The following is a 16,266-nucleotide window of genomic DNA, read 5'->3' as shown; positions in this document are numbered from 1 at the left end:
AAACAGGTTTTTCCTCTAGCCCTTGCCTGTAATTTACTCCACCCATTTTTCCTTTAATTCAAAGGTTTTCAGTCCCTGCCGAGGGGAAGCATCCCAGCATCCAAGCTCCAGCCAGCTCCATGCTTGACTGCAGGGATCCTGCTGGGAGGTGTGCTGAGATGGGTCTGCTTGAAACAGAGCGCCTGGTATTTAGGCCAAAAAGGTCTGACCACAACCCCTTTTCACCACAGTCTGCAGTGTCCCGCAGGTGCTTTGTTGCTGAATATGTGTGGGACTTGAGATGTCCTCTTTTCAGTTCCATGCACGCCCCTGTTTTGGAGTGACTAGGGTATTGCTGACCCATGGACACTGACGTGGACTCTGTAGCTCTTTGAAAGCCCACATTGACCTCCCTGCTTCCCCCTTGCTGGCTGCTCGGTTTGGTGGGACAGTCTGATCCACGCAGTGTCTGAGTGCCTTCCACTTCTTAATGATCGACATTACTATGTTAAAAAAGATATTAATGCCCTGTGAAATGTTTTAATACCCTTCTCCTGATTTGTGTTTTCATATAACTTTGTCCCTGAGTTGTTTTGAAAGCTCCTTGGCCTTCATATTTGAATCTTTGATCGAAATTCACGATTTGACTGAGAGACCTTAGAGAGAATGTTTTGTACGTGAAACATTATAATTGCACACAGACAGAGGCCACTAAACCAATTGTGTAACTTGGCACAGCTAATTATGTGACTCCGTAAGGTCATTTTATTTTCCCTAAATTAATTTGTCACAGCAAAATGTTTGATTCATTGCCTCCAGTCATTGTAATCATGACTTCTACCTATTTCTCTCAGACTGACTGTCTTTAATTTTGCTTTGAACATGTGGAGTAGGTTGTGTGTATATAAAAAATGAATTGCTACCTCAAAGTGTCATGACTTCATGCCTTAAAGTAACATAAATGTAAAAACCATAGAAGGATCTGAAGACAGCTGTACCAGGACATGACAATTCCCTTTTTGCTTCTACTGGTGTACCTCTGGCAAGTTGTAAAAGTCCAGTCAGGGTCCATCAGCTCTCAACAACTTGCAAATTGTGGCAAACCATTCAATAAATTGAGTAACCACTTTTGGGTAGAGATTACACTTATGTGATAAATGCCATTATTAAGAGAGTCAGGATATCAAAGCTCTGTGATAGAGTCAGCACCAATGTGCTCTTATGGGGCCACCAATAAATATTTTAATGTGGTGCAAAATCATTCCTCGCTTCATCTTATCAGTTAAAACCCAACACAGCAGTACTAGTATCCAGAAACTTCACATTTAATCTAGGTTCTTCTAGGCTTGTAACAATCAAAATGCTGAATGACATTGGGCTTCCTGAACAATAAAGGATGCTTTTCCGTAGGGGGTTGTTGGTGATTCTCAGCCTTGGTCCTGGAAGACTCTTTTGCTTCTGTTTCTTGCTCAAGTTGAGCTCTTAATCACTAAGGTTTGTTGATCCCTTGAATTGAACCTTACTTGGTCAGTTCTTTTCAACCCCTTTTCTATGCACAGCTTTTGGAAAAATACTCTGCTGCAGGTAAGTTTTTGCCAAAACATCTAGCAGACAGAATACTGTCCATTCTCTGCTCAATCTCTTTAGGAGTCACAGTCTTAACAGTCTTATTTATGTCTAAACAACCAATTAATGACATCAAGACACAGACGGGGATGACAATTGATCAAACATTACTAATGACTTCCATTCCATATAACTGAATGAGAGATGGGGTGAAGCCTAGAAATACTAATTAACTCACCCCATCCAACTTCTTAAGAGCCTTAATAATCATCAAAAGGCCAATTAGCATCTGTAATTAAGAGATCAGTGGGAATGAAATCCAAGACACACTGAATCTGGGTTTAAGAATCGGTGATCTAGGCCCCTGACTAATCTCTGACAAGTCCAGATCTGGACTCTGAGAAAGCCTGTGAACAAAGAGGACTCACTGACCTGGCCAAAAAATGTTGAGTCCATGTTATGCAGGGTATTCCATCATACCCTGTCAACTGGTGACAAAGCTCAGGGGATTAGGTCTGTGCAACTCTGTCTGCAACTGGCTGCTGGACTTTCTTATCGAGAGACCACAGGTGGTGCGGATAGGCAATAAAACATCAACACCACTCACCCTGAGCACTGGAACCCCACAAGGCTGCTGTCTGAGTCCAAGGTTGTACTCCCTATTTACTCACGACTGCACAGCAAGACACAGCAATAACCGCATCATCAAGTTTGCCGATGACACCACTATAATAGGACTGATCAGTGATGATGACGAGTCCACTTACAGGGATGAAGTTGTACAGCTGCTTAGGTGGTGTCATAGCAATAACCTGGACTTGAACATAAAGAAAACGAAAGAGCTAATAGTGGACTTTCGGAGACACAGGCCACACACTCACAGCCCACTCAGTATTGATGGAACGGAAGTGGAAACAGTCACCAGCTTTAGGTTTTTGGGAATTCACATCTCTAAAGATCTAACCTGGACTGTGAACACTGACTCTATCATGAAGAAGGCTCAGCAGCGCCTTTATTTCTTGAGGTGCCTCAAGCGATGGGGGCTGCCAATACATGTGTTGGTGAACTTCTACCGCTGCACTATCGAGAGCGTCCTCACCAACGGGATCACCGTGTGGTATGGCAACACCTCTTCGCGAGAAAGAAAGGAACTGCAGAGAATGGTCAATATGGCCCAGAAGATCATCGGCTGCGGTCTCACCGAGATTAAACAGCTCTATGAGGACCGCTGCTGTGGTAGAATTCTGGCCATCACAGAGGACAGTCACCACCCCGGGCATGAGCTCTTCACCCCACTGCCCTCAGGCAGGAGATACAAGAGCATGTGGACACTTACCACTAGATTCTTCAATAGCTTCTATCCACAAGCAGTGAGACTGGCGAACACATTTAGCCATCCCCCTCAGACCACACCTACACCATCACCATCTACCTCTTTATGATTTCTTATCTATTGCACATCTCCAGTCATTGTTTACACGTCTGTATTGTTTACATTCAAACTGTCTACATGTTTACTTGCACATTGTCTATTGTTTGTTTGTACATTGTCTTGATGCACTGTTTGCACTTTGTTTTGTTTTTTTACACTTGTTTTACAATCGAGAGACTTTCTGTAAGTAAGAATTCCATTGTACCAGTACCGGTTACATATGGCAATAAAGTTCAAGTTCAAGTTCAAGTTCAAGTTATGCCTGCAAGCCTTGCTTTTGTTATCTGTGTTATGTGACCGTACTCCAAGATATTCATTTGTGCGATTACTCACACATGGACTTGCAATATAAACATATACTGTACTTCAGTAGCTTTTTTTCACGGGCATTTGCAACAGTCAGATAGGATAAATCCTGACTTCTCTTACAATAGCCAACACCAGTGTGATTCCTGACCACTCCTCTCTGGAAGAGTCATGTTCTTTTAAGAGCTTTTTTCTCTTGGCTTAACATCTCCATTCTAGGAAGCTCACAAACCTCACAGTGAGTTCTATCATATCACCAACGCCAAAGGAATATAAGGGAATATTCTGTACTCTTAATGCAGAGGGAGTTCTGCTTTTCATTTACCTTCATTCTTTGGTGGGTAAAGAATAAAGCTTCTTCGCCTCGGGCGGAGCGGTGGCCCTGTGACCAAGGATCTGCGCCTGCGACTGGAAGATTGCCAGTTTAAATCCCACGGCCAGCAGAGGAATCCTTCTCCGTTTGGCCCCTGAGCAAGGCCCTTCACCCCAACTGCTCCAGGGGCGCCGTATAAATGGCTGACCCTGCGCTCTGACCCCCAGCTTCCCTCCCTGTCTGTGTGTCTCATGGAGAGCAAGCTGGGGCATGTGAAAAGACACTTTCCTAATGCAAGACATTGTATATGGCCAATAAAGTGATCTTATCTTTGAGATGTGTACAAAATCTTCTAAGAGTCTCAAGCATGTTTGGACTCCTCTTAACCATTTGAAATGACCTGACTGTTGCTTCTGGGTGATACAGGGGCCCTGGTCCTTAAGGGACACCTGTAAAGGAGGCTGAAGTGTCTTAACACCAAGTCAATCTAAGTCAATCTCTCTGTCCAACAGGAACAACTATGCAAAGGGGATTTTGGTAGAAATGTTTTACTAACACGGGGGAAGCAAAGCGCTGGTGAATACTAGCAACATGTAGCTTCATGCCAAATTTTCCTTAGACCAAAAAAATCAGATTCGATTTAAATCATCAGATGAAGCCATCATTATTAATTCTGAGCACGCACAGAGACAGGTAAGCATGACGTATAGCTAAAATTTAATAACCGTCTACAAAGAAGTTTGTGCTCCATCTATGGGCCTAGCAACAAGACTTTTTCTCACCATACTTACTTACCATACACAACTTATAACATAAGATCAGTTACAACTCCAGCTATCTAAGAGCTAGCAACTCATCGGCCTGAAGATCACACCCAGCCAGAGTATCAGCTGTTACAGTATGGAATTGTAAATTGTAATTGGTCCTTCTGTTCTTGGTTTAATGCACATTTACGCAATAAATTAGCGTTCTCAAAACACAGAGGACCTTTCTATATAAGTCCTCAGATGCACACGGCATATAAGCTGATTGAAAATATTGTGATGATAACAGAACTCGTTACTGAATTAGAGCTAAATGACAGGGACTGCTGCTCATTGGGTTCCTAAGACCAAATTGAAGAGAAAAAAAACAAAAAAACTCATTCAGATTTTGTCCATCCTCCCTGGAGCAGGAATGATGACGCCAGAGCCTAAGACACCTTCATCCTCTCATGGAGAGGAGAACCAGCTCCTGGAAGAGGCCCTCCAGCCTCCTGTGCAGTGAAGAAACTAGCCTGCAGCCGTGATCCCGACAGCCACCGACTCCCTCCCTTCATGCAGGAGATCTAGTCAGCTGAGGTCTCTTCATGAGCACCCTCAGTTCTTGTTTGCTGCTGACAAACAGGATTATTACTTGATAAGACAACTTGAATTAAACAAAACCTGATTATACCTCTGTGTCTCCGCTAATCACATTTTAGGAGGAACGGTGCTCCCTCTTGTACTATTCTGCTCGGGCATTGCAGTGTTCATGTCTGCGCTGCAAATGCACAAATCTTCGCTCGTTTATTTTTATGGTTTCCAATTTTTTACCCCTTTCAGATAGACATAGTGTGAGGGCCGCAAGCCAGCCCCTGTCTTCTGCCGACATGCATTTTTGTGCCACTGAGGGCATGTCTGAGCACTTTTAACTACTGTCATTGAAGCCACAACGGCGCAGACTTGTTCTCTATTAATGTGCAGCAGCACGTAACGGTGAAGGATGAGTAGGCCATTCACAGTGTTATCAATACTGGAGGCAAAGCTGCTAAAATGGATACTTATTCATTTCGTGTATTTTAAAGGACAGGAAATGCTAGTTACACGTCAGATTACTTTATCAACTTTCAGTGACGTCCTAAAAATTGTGCTGCCAATTAAACTGTTCCCACCCACCCCGCTGCTTTTGGGGTGAGCCCCGCCTCCGTGGCTCCTGATTGGCCACTCCCCGCATGCCCCGCCCCTCGACACCCTTATCCTGCTGCCAATTGGCTGCGTGGCTCTCCAGGGTCCCCGCCTGTGGGACCCGACCACGGCGCCTGAGAGAGAGGGTCTCTCACCTCAACTTGCCCTTTCCTGACCGCGGCAGCCTCAGCGATTCCAACACTTTTCAAACCAATACTTCCCCATGTGCTAGAAATCCATGCGAGGATTTCTGACAAAACAAACGGAAATCAGTAAGGCCGCTAACAATCCCTTTATAATAACGTCTTAATCCAGTACAGGGTTACAGTAACCCATCAGACAGCTACAACAGAAACCAGAACACAAATAAGTATAAAGATATTTTATATTTTGAAACATCACAAATAATACATTCCAACAATGAATGTGTGAACGGATATCAGCAGGGCTTTGGCAAGAGTTGTTGCGGGCCGGATCATTCCCCGGTTGCCCATCCTTCAACCGCGCCGTGCAAAACCCCCTTTCACAAACACGCCCCATCTGCCACCCGTCCCGGGGACGTTTCTCTGTTTCTCTGTGGCACAAACGTCACTTGCGTCTGAGCTCGGTCCCTGATTTTAGGAAACCCTGCTCCAAGGCCGCGAGACAACCTCCACGCGAGGTGTCGGGGAGCGCAAGACAGACCCCCGTTCTTTTATTTTCGACTTGTACAGTGCAGCTCGGCCCCCCGTGGAGTCTTCTCAGGAACGGCCCTTGTCACTCGCCACACCGCGACACTCGCGAAAGTGCCTGTTTTCAAACCCCAACATGCTTGAAATGAAAGGAGGAATAAGATCTTTTCCACTGGCCACGGCCCCGCGGCCCCGCGTCCTCCCTGTCGTGATTAGTGCGTGTCTGGAAAGGACGCTTAACCTCTGCTCAGCGGGAAATGGACCAATCGGCTCCCGTCCTGTTCCAAACCCGCCTCTGTCCGAGCCGGGATCAATCACCGCACCCTGGACGGGCCCGGCTCTCGCCCAGACTGAGTTTCACGCTTTCCGAAGGCCTGCTTCTCGCCTGTTGGACACACGCAGGCCTGCGTCCATTTTTCCTCTGTATTACTCGCTTTGGTGCGCCGATGGAATTGGTCAGAATAACGGAATACAGTTGAAAGGCAGCATACTTTGTACACATTGTAATTTACAATATCACTGAGTAGGAGAACGACACATATGGACCAGTACGCACTACAAAAGAGTAGACTGAATTAAGATACAAATAAAAAAGATACGAGCTTCTCGCCATAACAGTATTTTGCTAATAACGAAAACAGGCTTATGAAACACTGCTGCTAATCTAAATCTCAAACGTTAGTACGGAACATTTTAAAGTGTTTATTGGTTAAATATTACAGGACAATAAAGCTGCTTGGCATCTAGTGGACACATTCAGAACTGCTGGAAATAAAAGCAGGCGCTATATTTTAACAAGGGTGAAAACATTTTGTCTTGCAATTTTTTGCACTCCTATACGCTTTGGACTTCAAGCCGGCGCGACCTAACGGAGCGCCGGGAAACGGATCTGTGTTCAGGCAAAACAAAAGCCCTGATGCAAATATTTAAATAGATGTATCAGCGTATCATGGTTCGGATGCGCTGTCGACGGCTGCGTGTTGGAATTTGGAAGATTTAGATATGCTGCTCTCGTACAGTACGTTAATTTTGAATTATTAATGCACATCCGAATTATCTTCTCAGTATACCCACCCCCCTCCCCCCAACACCTTCAAACACAGGGAAAGTATCTGCTGCAGCGGGTGTCCCCGTCGCGGAGGCGGCCTACCTGCGTCTCCGAGAGGCTGAGCTGCCGGGCCAGCTCCGTGCGCTCGCGGCCCACCACGTACTGGCAGCGCTGGAACTCCAGCTCGAGCCGGTAGAGCTGCTCCGCCGTGAAGGAGGTCCTCGTGCGCTTGGGCCGGTCCAGGTCCAGGCCCCTGGGCAGCACGATCTCGCGGATGGTGCCCTTGGCGTCTGCGCGACACAAAGTCAGAGAGGGCGGCGAGTGCACCGTCACACCCCACGGACCACCACGCACCAACATCCAGAACACTGAGCCCCGGTCCTCGTGTCCGTTTGCGCAGGAGGCGGGCGTCACCGGGGAAGTCATTTCAAGAGTTATTCTCGAAATTAATTGGCATTCTAATTTAGTCTAATTCTAGTTGTTGTTGTTTCTGGAGGGGCGTGGTCGCCTAGGGGGTGATCAAATATGATCGTTAACATCATTATTCACAGTTTCTGTCCACGCCAACAGACATTCTGAAGCTCCTAACGCCGGAAGCATTATGACACACATGAACTGTATTTCACAAACTCGAGGACAGAGTCAGTCATTAAAGGTTTCCTTTAAACATTGTTGAAGTCCATTTGTTGGGGTGATGGACAATACGGGGTTTAACTAACTCGCATATAAATGCAGTCCCACTAAATCGAAAAACGTGAAGACATTTGTGTTCACGCAGGAACAAACGCTCGTTAAAACTCAACACGTTGGTGTTCGAGAATAGCCATAAAATGAAAATAAAAACAATACTTTAATCAGTTTTTGTTTAATACAATAGATAACAACAATATTGTTATCAGTATCAGTACCGTGTTTGTGCAATATATGCCAGGCACCTGTGCAATACATTTATATTTATATTTATATTGTGCAATATGACTTTTTGTGTACTGTTCTGTTCTGGTTTGTTCTTTGTGTGTTCTGGACTGTGAGTAACTCTTCTTAGTGCACTTCTCACTGTACTCATTGTATTGTGTGTATTGTATTGTTGTATTATTGTATCATTCGATACACTGTGTCTGTGTTGTGTGTGTTAAGCTGCTGTTGCACTGCAATTTCCCTCACAGGATCAATAGAGTATCTATCACATTGAAATAGTACTTTTAGCATTTTAAAATCGCCGTGTCTTATGTTTAGTGTTAGAATTAATAGGTCTATTCATTTGAAAAAAATATTAATTATTAAAATTTGCCTGTCTCAATTTCTGCATATAAATCCACAACCAGGAAAGCGAAAATTCAGGAGCTGTCTGAAATTTTCATCATCCAAAGATCCAAACCTCTCTGTGCAGTTCAACAGTTAAACCGTTTTAAAGGTTGAAACAGCAATGATATAAAAATCCAGATCTGACAGATAAGTAAACTGTTTAATAAAACTCAATTTTCTTAATAAAACGTAAAAATTGAAGTCACGTTATAATAACCTTTATAACAAAAATTGTTAGTATTTCTATTATTACCTTTTTTTAAGTCACGCAAACGAGCCTAGTAAATTGTATTATGCGTTACTGGGTAAAATGCCGACATTAATTTTTTTTCTTGTTTAATGTTAGAAAAAATATCGTTTTAGCGTTCTACCATTCGTCTTGGAAATGTAACATCTCGTTTTAGTTAATGGTAGAATCCGTAGGAAAAATAGTTTACGATCATTTTAAAAGTCCAACATCCAAAAAACGTTTTCATCGTCCCATGGGTAATAGCAAATTTAAGCTTCAAAATACACAAACGTAGATACATACGTTTTTCTCTCGTATGTTATCATGATTGTTTTTTCGTTGCTATGCTGCTATAACTTTCATTATCAATGTTAAAAACAACAAATGACAAAGGCGGGTTTCTCGTTTGTATTTGTATTTGACTTATTTAAGGTTATTGACGGTGTAAAGTAACTTGCGCTGCTGGTCTCAACATGTTCTTTTTATTATCTCATTCGCAACTAAAACTCAAAAATAAACCCCAATGGGCTCAATTATTCAATGCAAACATTCGCATTCAAAAGTGAGCAATGAATTGAGTAGCAAAATCACCACCTTCCGAGAAAAACAAGTTTCGTTAATGCAGTGCGAACAAATAAACGTTAGAAACGCTGTGATGTGAATGTTTAAAGTTTTTTTTTAACAAAAACGATAATACTCTGTTTGTTATATAATTATTATCAATAATAGTAATAATATCTTCGCTGGAACCAGACGTTTCGCCTGTAAAGCCAGCTAGAGATAACCCGCATCTTTTCATACTTTCAGCACCTTGATGGGTAATCTTTCTAACAAACAGTCAAAACTATTTATTACCCGTTTTATCCTTTACCTCGGATTTATCAGAACTGTTATTAGCACAGTGAAAAGCGGGTAGGGAGACAGTAAAGACACTTGAATGCAAATAGGCGGGTCCCCTTCTTTTCCGAGGAAGACGAGGAAACGGGTTTTGTCTGTCGGGGCTGCGCTAGTGAGATTGTTCCAGGACACCTGCCCGCCTCAGAATGAGCCGTTCATGCAAACTGGACTTTGCGTTAAGGTGTGAAGGTGTCTTTGTGCGGACGCTTAACCGCGCGCCTTCGCCTCCCCCAAGACAGAGAGGGGCTGCGCCGTCACTCGCGCCCTGCCGCCAGGACCGGCTCGCCCTGCGCGACCCCGCGGTTTCAAAGGACTGTCCCACATTTCACATCCGTGCGCCGCACGGGGCAGAAGCACCCAATCAGCGCACTCCTTAAAAGAAAGAGCCCACTGAACCCCTCCAGTACCGTCTCGATCACGCCACGGCGCGCAGGAGTTCATCACTGCCAAAAGAGGTCTGGGCTTCAGGCTCTTACCTGCGTAATTACATCCATCTGTTTCTTACATTATATCAAAGAAATAGATATATAGGACATTCACCTTAAAGGCTTATAATTAAAGATCTGTCCCAATATCTGAAACAGGCAGGTACTCAAGCGGGAAGCACACATGAATCGTTTTGATTGTGATGCCCTTTATCTATTGGCTTTAACATAAAATACGAATGTGTTTTTTCTTGTCGTCACACGGCAAAATGCGTTTTACAACGATGTTTTTTTCCCAGTAAAAAAAAAACAAGGGATGCCAGAAAGTAAGACTGTTATTATTGCAGTTACAAAAATAATCACTAATATCATTACTCTGATAAATTCGTCCTCAACAGCATAGAACGATGTTGGTGATGATGGTGAAAGATTGCACGTCACTATTAATCAATTCCATGAATTCATTCCTCATTTAAACGGTTCAGTACTGTGGAAGTCTCCTTTCTGCGTTCCAGTTGTGTTCATATTCACTCTCAGACCGTGTGCGGCTCCGAAACAGCGGCCGAAAGGGGGCAGCACCCAGTCCCTCGGGCTACCAGCGCCGCTGACTTTCAATACCTTCACGCCGTGGACTGGACTACTGGAACATCGTAGATGTCTTAACTCCTGTTATTGGTCCACAGCACCTCACAATTCTATTTATCTGTGATTATACTTCGTGATTGCGATATATGTACACACCGATTTACAGTTTACAATGATCGCTGTTTATCAGCGCCGCGACCTCTCCGTGACCCCTGCCCACGCGAGGTGTCCTTCCACCGCTGACAGTGACGCTGAGCCGCGCGTCTCAGCCTCCCTCCCGAGTCGCGTCAGTCCCCTGTCCGTCTCCCACACGGTCCCCGCTGCGCACACGCCGGCCCGGACGAACGGAGTCGCATGCCAATTGAACAACACTGCTGCTTTTAACGTGCAGATGTCCCGTAATACACCCCGATAGCCGTCAAATTAACTATCACATGAAAAAATAATACGGGTGTGTTCATTCGTTTCAAATTTTATGTGCAGATCCACTTTCGCGTTTCCAGCGTTTAAACTACATCGACAGGCCCGCAGAGGAGTGGCGAGCGGTCTGACTCATGAACACGGACTGTACTGTCACTGTAGTGCTGAAGGCTGACGACACTGATCACGGGCAATCACTGGTTCGCCAAAACACAACCTGCCTACTGCTGGTCTCTCTCAGGAGTCAGCAGGGAGCGTGTGGCCTTGATGGAGCTCAGTCCAACGAGGAGCTGTAGTGTGGGGGCGAGAGCAGCAGACAGCTAGGTGTTCTGTATAATCTTGTATTGAATGCCTAAACATCTTGACGCGATACAGCTACAACACACCGCTTTTGACCTTTTCCAACGTGAGTCTGCGTTCATGACAAAAAGGGGTTTAAATGAAACGCAGCCATGGCCTGGCCTGTCTCGGCTCCAGTCCGGGCTGTGCAGTCTGGCCTCCCTGAAGTGCCCGAATTCACTTCTCACTCTGCCCGGGCTGCTGCTGCAGGAGGGCTATTGCGCGTCTCCACGGCGGAAACTGCACTCCAACGGGGGAGGAGGTGGTTCCCTCTATTAATTATAAAGTGCTTCGGCCTATTTTCGAACGAGAAGAGTCATATAGATGCAAATAGCAGTATTAGTAGTCACTGCATAGAGCATTTATTTAAGAGCAAAATCCAAAAACGGCAACAGTGTTAAAAGAATAAGAAGAAAATGTAAATGTTTAAATTCCTAAATATGAATAGGCCCACCATTGTTATGTTTCTATTTTTATAATTTATAAATTACAAATTACTAAACGGTCTTAATCTGAAATAAACCAATCTTCTCTTATGATTGCTTTCAAATAACTATTCAATTTTCGTTTCCTAAGCAACCAAAGTTTCCCAGCGGAAAGCTTGTTGACAATGAAATTGCATTTGTCTAGTTTTCTTAGTGGTATTATCAAAATCATGAACAGTATGATTAGATTTTAGGGTTATTCGAAAATGTTATACCGTTTTAATCAGTATGCATTTAAAACAAATGTTACATTAATATTATTACATTATGAAAAGGAGAAAATCCATGAAAAGTAAAAATAATTTATGTTTTCAAAATTAGATGAGTGTAAATAAAACAAAATCATAAACTCTGCACGCTAAATATTATTTTTAAAAATTAGAGAATCAAATTAATTATTTAGGCTACTGTAAAAATACAGTAACCTAAATAATGTGTTGAGATCATAAAATAATTTTGAATACATATAGTTTCTCTCAAATGAGAGTTGTTTTATCCATTCGATTCAATAATGCAAGGAGATACATTCCATATGCCAGTGCCTCTAGTTTGAAAAACAGTATTTGTTAAAGGATTAAATGAGCGTTGCACATATTAAGAAAATATCAATATTCAACCATTTAAAATAAACATTTACTTTCTAAAGTCCTAATGTGTTTGGAGATGGGACATTTTTTTTTATTTTCGTAAAGAGTCTAGCGTACGGTGCAGTATAGACAGCAGCAACCATGGAGAAGATGGATATTTATCAGAAATATCCGCGTATTATGTATTCTATACGGACATTCGTTATTGAGGTCTGTTGAATTTTGCAGCCTATAAGCATTAAACAAATGGTATTAATAACGGCTTATTTATGCGACAGAATGCACAAATGAGCATCTAAAATTCCTCGGGGTAGCAGGTACCTCGTTCTCTTTTATGTACAGGTTTTAGAACAGTGAAAGTGATCTATAACACCTGTTTCGACGGGCTGTAAAGGTTAAAGAGTGCCCTCTTCTAGTCACTCTCAAACCAGGTTTGTTTGGATAAAACACCTCGAAAATTGAAAGACTCTCGCAGCGAAATTAATTTTACCCGACGATAACAATTAATATAGTTACATATTCCTACACGAATTGGACGTACAGACAATACTTAAGAGTGTTCTTGAGACGTACTTGGAGTGTGCTTAATAAACATACATTTTATATACAGTTGAAGAGAACGCATTGGGAAAATGTTTCGATGTGTAGGAAATCGAAATAATGAGGCAACAGTGTTCGAATTTTAGGCTACGTTTTCATAGGTCTCAGGAATTAATATCTCTGCTTGCCAAAATATTTTTTTCCTCCTGATGAAAGATGATGGAAGATGACGCGTTTATATTTTTCTCCAATAATTGTTTCTATTTCTACTTTTCACAAGACTTAAAGAGTACTGTATGTTTAGACTTTTTAGCCAGGCAAACCCAGTTATGTCTGTGATTATTTTCTTATCATGCTCTTAAATAGGACAAAAGAAAAGGGACAATAATAGGGATAGAAATAATCGACATTTAAACCTCACATCACAAACAGCTTTCTGGGGAGAACCTACTCCCGAAAATGCCTAATAGCTCTAATTGTTTGTCCACATCAACTATGATTCATGTACAAAAATATTTTTTAAACTCCTAAAAATGTCGAAATATATTTGTATAAACAGAGTCAGTACAACTGGGTGTGAACTTTAACCTATGATAATTTTCTCAAATAACTTGCTGTCTTAATATTCGCCAGCGTGCAAACGGGCACGTTGCTGTGTCATTTATTGTTCGTTGAATTTAAGCATGGGGCATTATCCCCAGAGAAATATTTTTGAGAATAACGCTCTGAACCATGAAAGCCATATTTGTTTGTTTGTTTGTTTGTTTTTTATTATAGTGATCACGTTGTGTTTTTATTTCTGTTTTTAACTCATTCTTTATATTCTGATTTTAATTTGCTTATGGAAAACAGTGATGGAAGAATATTTCAAAACACGCTAGGAGGAAAATGAGGTTTTACGATGCCCTTCTGGGGAAAAAAACATCATGGTCCGGTTCATTGCATTGTCTTCGACCTAAACGTGCACTGCATTTTTGCAGTATAATCTTTCGTTCATTTTTTAAATACAAGTGAAAATAGAAACCTTTTGAAAAAGTGAGGAAATAGTTATTTTCTCCACCAATGCTGTATTTCTGCAACGCGCTTACAGGTAGATGGAAATGCTGCTAACAATATACAAAGCCCCGGGATGTGTAGATGAGCATGTTCTGATGTACCGATTTCGATGCTGTGGCGCCGTGTCTCGCACTTACCCCGCACTAGAATCCTTCTGCAATAATCGGGGTCCACTCCTGAAAGTTTGTCGTGCCCGTCCTCGCTGGACGAGCTCGGTGTGGTGGAAGAGGAGGTCCCGGGAGTGTCCGCGGTCCCCTGCCCGGGGGACAGACTCTCCAGCTCGGTGCGGCACTTTCTGTCTGTCGCTACGTCAGGACTGAGCGAGCTGGACCCACGGAGGTGGTTTCTGTCTTCTGCGAGCCCATCGCCCATATTCGTGGTCTGATCGAACATTGGAGTTGAACGTCAAAGTCTCTGTGTTTTTTTTTATCTTTCCCCTCTTTCAGAAACGAATCTTCCCCCCCTCCTTACCTCAAAGAAACCCCCCTCCCCCCCACCGCCAGTCAAAAAGAGCCCACGAAGCACGCAGATGGAGCCCCAGTGCCCTCCGAGTGCTTCAGCATGATCCGCGATCCAGCGCCTGAGAGGCGGCAGAGGGAAGCGGAGGTGGAGGAAGAGAGGGCCCCTTTCTGGAGCGGTCGGGCAGCCCCCCGCACTACAGCCAGGCGTCCTGTGGGTGCATGTTCTGGGCTACACGTGTGAGAGCAGCCGCGCGGCTTCGGGTCCGCCGGCGGGGCGCCCGGCTGGATCAGCCGAGTACGAGGACACGAGAAGACGGCGCGTCACCAGCAAGACCCCCCACTCTGCCCAGCGGATTCCGCCAAACTTTCACGAGCCAAGGACGTGGGGAGGAGGTCGCGCGGAACTGTGCCCACATCACACCCGCTCCTCCCGGTGGCCTGCCGACAGCAGGTGCGTGGTAGCTCGGGATTCTGAACTTGCACTTTCGCCCTTCCTTTGGGATTAAGCCACAGTATCTGACTTAACGCACAACACGTTAGCTCGAAAATAAACAAAAACTTAGACACTCACTACCTATAACAGGCCCCAGTGAGGAGCGTGCATGAAATCTCATACCTCCCCGTGCTAAATGTATGTTTTCAGCTAACCAAGGAAACCGGTAAAGAATCATACCAAGATTAATGACTCCAGATAACTAGTAACAGGGGGCATTTTTAAATTGACTGTCAGCAGACACGTAACTTCCTGTCAGGGCATGCTCGGCACTGATTGGCACTCAAAAAGGCAGCCTGAAACTCGGGACCAGATTCACTCTGTGAAGAAGATGAAACGCAAAACGCCGGTGGATTCTCCGCTTTTAAAAGGCAGTTCGTTTTTCATTCTCCATTTCTGTTTGCAAAGGAGAGGAGGGGCCGGGGACTCCCCAGGCATGTGTCCGAGCTGGGGTGGCTGGAGCGGCGTGTGGCAGGGGCACTAGTGTCCCGTGCTGGGCAGAATGAGCCGATGGAGGTGAGTTAATGCGTGGTCTGGTCCGACTCTTCCTCCTTGATAACTCGCACCACTGCACGATAGAAGCGCACAGGCCTACGCTACTCCGCTGACACGTCTGTTCGCCGGCGAGCATTTTCGTTTTCATAAAACATACGAAAGGGGTTACGACTTGAAGGACTCTTCAGATAATGTTCGCATGTTTGAAATGAACCAGGCAATTATTCATTTTAGGAATGCAACAATATTGCCGACCAACAGGCCGTCGGACAGAGCCAAACGTACTCGGCAAAAGAAGAGCTTCACGTCGTTTGTTGTTGCTTTACTATAAAAAACACCAGCAATCAAGTGCATAAAGAGATAAACACGTGCAGAAATTGCATAATTCAGAAACAGAATAAAGTGTGAGAGAAAAGGGAATTCTCCACATCCTCCTGTAGCTTCACACTCTAGTGCGCTGTAAAGGTGTGGGAATTCGCTGTTTCATGAACGGCCTCACCGAGCCCAACAGGCTACTGCGTAGCAAACGTACCTATTCGCTGTTTTTGTGATAATCGCTCGTGCAGGCTGGTCACGAGCCCTACTTGTTGCATGTGCGATCCAATCCCTCGCGTGGCGCGTCTATAAATACAAGAGCTTGTACCCGCGTGATCGAAACGTGCGCCTTTATACTTACAAAATCCTTCATACGAGCAGTTGTAGATCCAGA

At 44.0% G+C, this 16,266-nt stretch overlaps 1 protein-coding gene across 1 annotated transcript in view; it reads right to left on the bottom strand.

Moving 5' to 3' along the window:
• Positions 1 to 15,351, bottom strand: part of vax2 (ventral anterior homeobox 2) — a 40,235-nt gene extending 24,884 nt beyond the window's left edge. The window contains exons 1-2 of the mRNA XM_006629123.3: positions 14,246 to 15,351; positions 7,343 to 7,530 (exon numbers count right to left, since the gene is read on the bottom strand). Of these exons, the coding sequence (XP_006629186.2) occupies positions 7,343 to 7,530; positions 14,246 to 14,501 (444 nt within the window). The 5' untranslated portion in view covers positions 14,502 to 15,351. The remainder of the gene's footprint in view (positions 1 to 7,342; positions 7,531 to 14,245) is intronic.
• Positions 15,352 to 16,266: the final 915 nt, after the last annotated feature.

Source organism: Lepisosteus oculatus, chromosome 1 (genome assembly GCF_040954835.1).
Source record: "Lepisosteus oculatus isolate fLepOcu1 chromosome 1, fLepOcu1.hap2, whole genome shotgun sequence".
NCBI lineage: Eukaryota > Metazoa > Chordata > Actinopteri > Semionotiformes > Lepisosteidae > Lepisosteus > Lepisosteus oculatus.
The sequence above is the reverse complement of the archived record's forward strand: the minus strand, read 5'-3'. Positions and strand labels throughout refer to the sequence as shown.